At 40.6% G+C, this 7,819-nt stretch overlaps 1 protein-coding gene across 7 annotated transcripts in view; it reads left to right on the plus strand.

The window, feature by feature from the left end:
* The window catches only part of fam49a (family with sequence similarity 49 member A), a 299,323-nt gene extending 295,584 nt beyond the window's left edge, over nt 1-3,739 (plus strand). For all 7 annotated transcript variants that reach the window (XM_085996280.1, XM_085996282.1, XM_085996284.1 and 4 more), the window contains one exon: nt 404-3,739. In XM_085996280.1, the coding sequence (XP_085852406.1) occupies nt 404-473 (70 nt within the window). In that variant the 3' untranslated portion in view covers nt 474-3,739. The remainder of the gene's footprint in view (nt 1-403) is intronic.
* Nucleotides 3,740-7,819: the final 4,080 nt, after the last annotated feature.

The following is a 7,819-nucleotide window of genomic DNA, read 5'->3' on the forward strand; positions in this document are numbered from 1 at the left end:
CTTTAGAATCATTTAGTATTTAGGTTTTAGGTATACTTGCATCTAACACATATCCAGAATCTATTTGAACTTTGGAGAAGGTGTTTATAGATTTAAAAAGAAATTCTGTAACACATGGAAAAACCTGTTACAATGAAAATTAAGATGTCAATATCTATTCAGATTAAAGTAAAATCTGTGAAAACTATATTACATTGTTATATGCTACTGTTTCATTTATATGGGACAGTACTTCCATAGGAAGAGGAAAAGCTACATTTAAAAATTAACATTTTAGGCCCCCTCGTCCCAAAGATGTGGGCACAACCTCATGTTACAACTGAAAATCTTAACATACTAGACAGTCGTCTTGGTTGCCATGGTTGGTTTGTTCAATAATATGAATATATTCAATATTTCATAGGTACACCACAAGACACCTGAATGACGAGTCAGCATCCAAACAGATTCGAACCATGCTTCAGGTTCAGTAACTCCTTGGGCAAGAGGATCCCTGTCCTGACCTCAGAAGATGTACATGTTTACATAATTTAATACAAGTTGGTGTTAATACTTATTTGTCTTATTTACCATAACCATTCCCTCCTCATCACTTAACGTATGAAGAAAGACCTTTATAATAAAATTGATGAATGGCAATTTTTTTATTTTATATAGCATAATATGAAGCATACCTGCAGCCTTATATTTGACGTTGCAAAGTGCAGTTTGTTTTTGGCAGAATTGATGTACAATGCTGTTTTGCTCCAGTATGAATTTCTCTATATAACTATAAGACCCGGTACATCTGCAAATCTCATTGTAAATTTTGCTAGTGTTTTAGTGTCTTAGCATTCAGGGAAACAGTTCTTACTGTGACAAAGATCAACACACAAGCCGCTGATTTTTCAAATTGTCTTACACGTGTTTGGTCAATCAGCTACTATAGGTAGAGATCATTGAGATCTGCACCTAGTTCATGTGGTGTTCATGTTTGTTTGGAAATATGCTTTTGGGCTTTGAAAAGACAGCATCTCTTTTACTGGCCTCTAGCAAGGAATTTAAGAATCACTTTCGCACCCTCCTGGCTTATCTGTATTAAAAAAATATGAACAGAATCTGAAATGTAAAAAGGGCCATAACATTAAAAAGCCGTACCATTTTAACTGCACCATTTCTATGCTAACATTTCAAATCAGACCATTAAAGAATTACAAGTGATTTTCCTTTCTGAAACCTCACAATGCGTTAATAAGATTGTAAGTCTAGTGTGGACTTAATGGACATTATAAATATGTTAAATTGTGCATTTCCCATTATGTGCACTTTCAGCTAAAAGAAAGGGGCATACCATACACATGTGAAAAGATAAGTATACTTGATAAGTAACAGGCAACACTGGTCCAAGGTTACATACTCTTTCAGTCATTGCCAAATCTATACTACAGACTGATCGATCAATCTTCTGTCCAAATTTTGTTATATAGAAGAGTGTTATGTTGCAAAGTATTAAAACATTTTAATTTTAACGATTAAGGGTAAATACTAAAAATAAATCTGGAATAAATAATGACATCTCCAAAAAAGTAACTAAGGAAAGGGGAGCAAAATAAAGGGAAAGGAGAAGGAATAAAAAAAATGTAAATGATATAGGCCTTTACAAAGAGGGCCTGTTCCTTTAACTCCTTCACTGGTACAAACCTATATTTCTATTTCAACATTTTTTATACAAGCAATAAAATTTCACCTGATGCATTCTGTGAATGAAGTGCACAAAAATAAAATGCAATTTAATAAGAATTATAACAAAATCTATCGTACCTCTATTCCGCAAATTGGTGATACATCACAGCAACCCATGTAGTAATATTTGTTTCCATAAATGAGGCTGAGTAAATAACACAATTGATAAAGTCATGAAGTCAGCATCATGTGTGAAAATATAAATTATAATACACGCATACCAATGATGCATTCTATTTATACCACTGGTTTACCATTGTTAAATTAAAAAATATTTTTATCTTCTCTTATTAGAGTAACAATGGTAGTAGGGATTTCTAAGGCTGCCTATTTGGTCATGCACGCTGGCTCTCGTCTCCTTGAAGAGGTGACTAGCCACCATCATGAACTAAGTAAGGAAAATATCCTTAGGGGCAAGTACAGATACCCGACTCCAAGCATTATATTTTACTTATTTGTTATAGAACATTTGAGGTTCTAACTCGATGGCCCTTTGTCCTTCTAAATATATTTTTAAAATGTGAGCAAAGTCAAAATTCACAGATCTGATTTTTATTGGCAATCTGGATGTTCAAACTCTATTATTGTGAAGCATTGTTTTTGTATATGAAGCCACTCTATTACACATAGAGTAACTTTCAAATAGTTTAAGGTTGAAGTTAGTTGAGTATTGAGATTTTAAAGATTTTGACTTTTTAAAAACACAACTAGAATAATGAGTTACAAATCTAGAAATGTTTAGTTATCTCCATGGCAATAAATATTTTATTGTTGGAAAAACAGCAGCAGAGTTGCCAGGACCAAGACTGGTAGGATAGTAGTTCCAGTCCTTGCAGTTAATGTTGCTTACCTGTGGAACTGTGAAAATATTCCCATGGATTATTACCAACACCTCTGGTACAAGTTAACACTTGTATAAATAGCTGACAGAATTTAGTGACAAAGGGGCCAGCAAAGGGGTTAAACCTGATTGCATCCTTTTGGCAATACTTGGCCATATTAGTGCCTTGAGAGCTCTGCCACTACAATTTGATATGGTTTAACAGTATGACCAATTTGAGCCAGATGAATCTGTTACTGCAATATAAGATGTCAAAAAGGACCTAAGGATATTGTACTTTGTAGAAGTACATTGATGCGGGTTTAATTGTGATGTCAGATTCAAGAAAGTTCCTTTTAAACAGACAAATATTTTTCTTGTAAGCCCATATAGTCTCAATTCCAGTACTGACAAAATATAACTATCATAGCATTTCTTTTGTAGTGTGGCCTTTCATTAAAGTTGCAGAGTTGAGAGCACAGTGTTAGAAAGTCAGCATCTTTTGTGAATCCATGATCATCAAATTATAGCATTAAATTGAAGCTTCAGAGGAATTATTTTGCAAAACTCTGTTTGTGAATGGTATTTTGAATGCACTGGAAAATGGAAATGTGGCTTAAATGCATTCCCCAAAAAGTAATACTGTCACTTTAAAACTGTGTGTGTAAAGTTGGGCTATTGGGCTGGAGAATCAGGCCTTTTAAATGGTGGCAAGACACTTCAATTCCATAGTACTAAAACAGTGTTCATCCTATGTGAGATTTGCTATTTTATTCCACTATGATTTATTGTTGCAGTTTAATAAGAGTAATAAAAGCTTTGATATTGTTTGTGACACATTGTATATTGATCTGTATTTTGAATTCTAATTTAAAACGGATTAAAAACAATGAAAAGTCAATTGGTCTGTTACTGCTGTTCTTCCTTAAAGCAGTATTATTACAAGTAGATGAACATTTTTCTTTAAAAGCCATTATTGTGCAGGAAATTAGCTAATTCAGAATCTAACCAACCTACTAAAACACTGGTTTTTGACCGACTGGATTTTAAAAATCTTCCTGTAGATATTTTTTCTTTTTCCAGAGACTGTTACCATATTCTAGCTGAAACCAACTATTTGCTTTGTTTTGTACATTATGTAAGTGTGAAATGAAAATAAAACTATTTAGCGCATTTGTGTTCTAAATTAACTAAAAACTGGTTGGTGTTACATCTACTGCACAAACTATTGGTCGCTGGGTTTCTAATCGCAGCAGTCATTTGATTATGCGCCCAAAATGGTGTTCAACAAGGTGTCTCACGGCAACTAGGGATGGGCAATAAATGTTGGCCTTGCCAACGATGTCCACATCCCATGAACGAATAAAAAAAAAAGTAATCTGACAGGCAATGATTCTAAAACCTATGTGAATTACTTGCTAATCTATCAAGAAAAACAGATGTTTGAAATGAACAGCAGGCAGGTCAGCATCTGAAAGGGAAAAATTCAAGTCTCAAATGTGACTGCACAAGTTTTGCTCAAAATATATTCAGTCAGATATAGGGGTAGAAATTAGACCTTACGCATTTTACGGGTGTAAAATGGGCAAAATGATGACCAATTTCGGTGAGCTGCGCCCGAGCAGCATCGGGGTACCGATGTTGCCACATTGACATAGGCAACTGCCCGAGCGTGTGTGCTGCCCACCTGAGACAGACATTGGGCCCCTTATATATGTAAATGAATGGCCTATCATTGGTTTCAGGACCCTGCACTAAATTGGTTGGTGATGAGCAGAGCCGGCTCGGGCCAGCTCCCCTCAGGAGTCTTCAACAGTTGCTGCACCCTAAGCAGCAACATCCACCATAAACCCAGCAGGGTCGCAGCTGGTCTGCGATCAGCTCACTTTCAGTTATCCTTCCTCCTGCCCCCTCTGAGGACTTGTCTTTGGGCTGCTGCCAGTGAAGCAGATGGACTAAAATTAACACCTTGCAATGGGTGAACTGCCTGAGGCGCAACAAGTGCAGGCCCAAGGCCCCTTTATGAATGAGCCTTCGGTGTCTCAGGGGGCGCACCTTTGGTTATGCGCCCAAAATAGTGTTCAACAAGGTGTCTCACAGGAGCCTTGTTACAAAGTGTCTCACCTCCTGACTCCCCAAAACCTTTCCACCATCTACAAGGTACATGTAAGGAGTGTGATGGAATATTTTCCACTTACCTGGATGAGTGCAGCTCCAGCGACACTCAAGAAGCTCGACACCATTCAGGATAAAGCAGTCCGCTTGATTGGCACCCCATCCACCACCTTAAACATTCACTCCCTCCACCACTGGCGCACCATGGCTGCAGTGTGTACCATTACAAGATGCACTGCAACAACTCACCAAGGCTTCTTCGGCAGCACTTCCCAAATCCGCGACCTCTTCCACCTAGAAGGACAAGGGCAGCAGGCGCATGGGAACACCATCACCTCCAGGTTCCCCTCCAAGTCACACACCATCCTGACTTGGAAGTATTTCGCCATTCCTTCATCGTCACTGGGTTAAAATCCTGGAACTCCCTCCCTAACAGCACTGTGGGAGTACTTTCACCACACGGATTGCAGTGGTTCAAGAAGGCGGCTCACCACCACCTTCTCGAGGGCAATTAGGAATGGGCAATTAATGCTCGCCTTGCCAGCGACGCCCACATCCCATGAATGAATATTTTTTTTAAAACATTCAGGCATATAGTACAAGAGGAAATGCTGCAATATGGATAGAAAGTTAGTTAACGGATAGGAAGCGAAGGATTAAGGTCAAAGGGTGTTGCTCGGATTAGAGAAAAGTTGGAAATGGGGTAGCCCAGAGGTTGATGCAGACTGTTGGTTAGGCTATTTCTCCCCTGCTACAACTAGGCAAAGTGTGTACAGCATATGCTTCACCTGTTTGTACCTGAATTTTGCAATCACTACGAAAAAAGGAAGAAGATGGAAAAACAAAATAAGATGGACCACTTGGTTGCCACCTAGACACCAAATTTGGGCATGACTAAGGCATATCCAGCCCAGTGAACCCTGCAAAGTCCTCACTAAAATCTGGGGACTGCTGCCAAAGTTTGGGGGGGAGCTCTACTACAGACTAGTCAAGCTGCAGCCTGATATAGTCAGACTCTCAGAATCATACCTATCAATATACCAGACTCTTCCATCACCATCCCTGTGTATGTCTTGTCTCACCAGACAGACCTACTAGGAGGGAATAACCTACTTGAACTCAATTTCACTGTTGCAGATGTATCTGTCCATGGCACTATAAGTAGAAGTGACCACTGCACAGTCCTTATGGAGAACAAGGCCCATCTTCACACTGCGAGCGCACTCCTTCGTGTTGTGCGGCACTATCACTGCGTTAAGTGGGATAGATTAAGAACAGATCTAGTAGCTCTAAACTGGGCATCCATGAGGCACTGTGTACTGTCAGCCGAAACACCACCGCAATCTGTAACCTCATGACCTGGCATATCCCTCACTCCTCCATCATTATCAAGCCAGTTGACCAAATCTGGTTCGATGAGTGTAGAAGAACCTACCAGGAGCAGCAGCAGACATAACTAAAAATGCATGCTAACTAGCAGAAGCAGCAGGCTTTAGACGGAGTGCAGCGATCCCACAATCAACGGATCAGGTCAAACATCTGCAGCCCTGCCACATCCAGTCATGAATGGTGGTGGACAATTAAACAACTAACAGGAGGATGAGGCTCCATGAACATCCCTATCCCCGGTAATGGCAAAGCCCAGTGAGTGCTAAAGACGAGGCTAAAGCTTTCACAAACAACTTCAGCCAGAACTAGAGTGGATGATCCATCTTGGCCTCCTCCTGAGGTCCCCACCATCACAGATGCCAGTCTTCAGCCAATTCAATTCACTCCACATGGGAGCAGGACGCGGTTGAATGCACTGGACATAGTAAAGGCTACAGGCCCTGACAATCCGGCTGTAGCGGTGAAGAACAGTGCTCCAAAACTAGCTGTTCCAGTACAGGTGCACCACCAGAATCTACCTGAAAATGTGGAAAATTGTCCAGGTAGGTCCTGTCCACAAAAAGCAGGACAAACCCAATCCAGCCAATTACTGCTGTAGTGTCCGTGTGTTGATAAAGACACTGAAGACAGGAGTTGGTTCATAGGTATTTACTAAGCAAAGTCTGGGGGGGGTTCTAACGGATATACACAATATACAGGCCTATATAGCCCGAGTGGCAATTACCGGCATTACAGCACACCTGGGGCTCTTAAAGGCACATACACCACAATTCCTCCCCTTTTAGCTAACCAGTACATCATATTTTAAGTAATTATTAATTACATGTTATAAGCAAAATAATATACATTGCTGTAGTTAATTAATTATAAGTTAGTCTCAGGAGGCTTCCTGACTCGGTCCGGATAACGCCTCGGGGGTGTAGTAGTTTCTGGTGGTGTCGTAGGTTCTTCTGGCAAGGCTGATTCGGCTTGAATGCCAGTGTCGGGTTCATCGGGTTACAGTATCACCGGATCGGAGGTAGATATGGGTATCTCTACTTCATCGTTAGATGTATAGAGTGGTGGTGTAGGTTGTCCCTTTTCGGATGACTTTATGATTTGGTCAGCATGGCGCCTTATTATGCTTTCTCCGATGTCCACGGTATACATCAGTGGTCCTAGTCGTGTGCAGATAGTTCCAGGCTGCCATTTCTCGGTACGGTAGTCCCGGGCCAAAACTTGTTGACCTATCTGGAAGGTTCTAGTTGGCCTTTCATTCATGCCTTGAAACTGCCGGCTCTCCACGTCCCTTCTGATGTTGGGCTTGACCAAATCCAGCCGGCATCTTAGGTTTCTATTGAAGAACATCATGGCGGGACTTTGGTTGGTAACCATATGTGTTGCATTCCTGTATGCGAATAAGAAGTGTTATCCACCTTGTGCTGAAGTTTTATGTCTTCATTACCCATGGCCTTTATGGCCTTGAAGGTCTGGACAAACCTTTCAGCCAATCCATTGGTGGCGGGATGGTATGGGGCGGACGTGTAGTGCTTAACCCCATTGTTTTTTAAGAACTTTCTGAATTCTTCGGACACAAATTGCGGTCCATTATCAGAACATATCTGTTCCGGCAGCCCATTCCTGGCAAATATGGTCCTTAATACTGTGATGGTTTTTTCCGTGGTGGTGGAGGACATCTTTATTACCTCCGGCCACTTGGAGTGTGCATCAACCGCGATTAAGAACATTGACTCCATAAATGGACCAGCAATGTTGATGTGCACCCTTTGCCAG

This window comes from Somniosus microcephalus, chromosome 9 (assembly GCF_052327205.1).
Source record: "Somniosus microcephalus isolate GS21.2 chromosome 9, FLI_Smic_1.0, whole genome shotgun sequence".
NCBI lineage: Eukaryota > Metazoa > Chordata > Chondrichthyes > Squaliformes > Somniosidae > Somniosus > Somniosus microcephalus.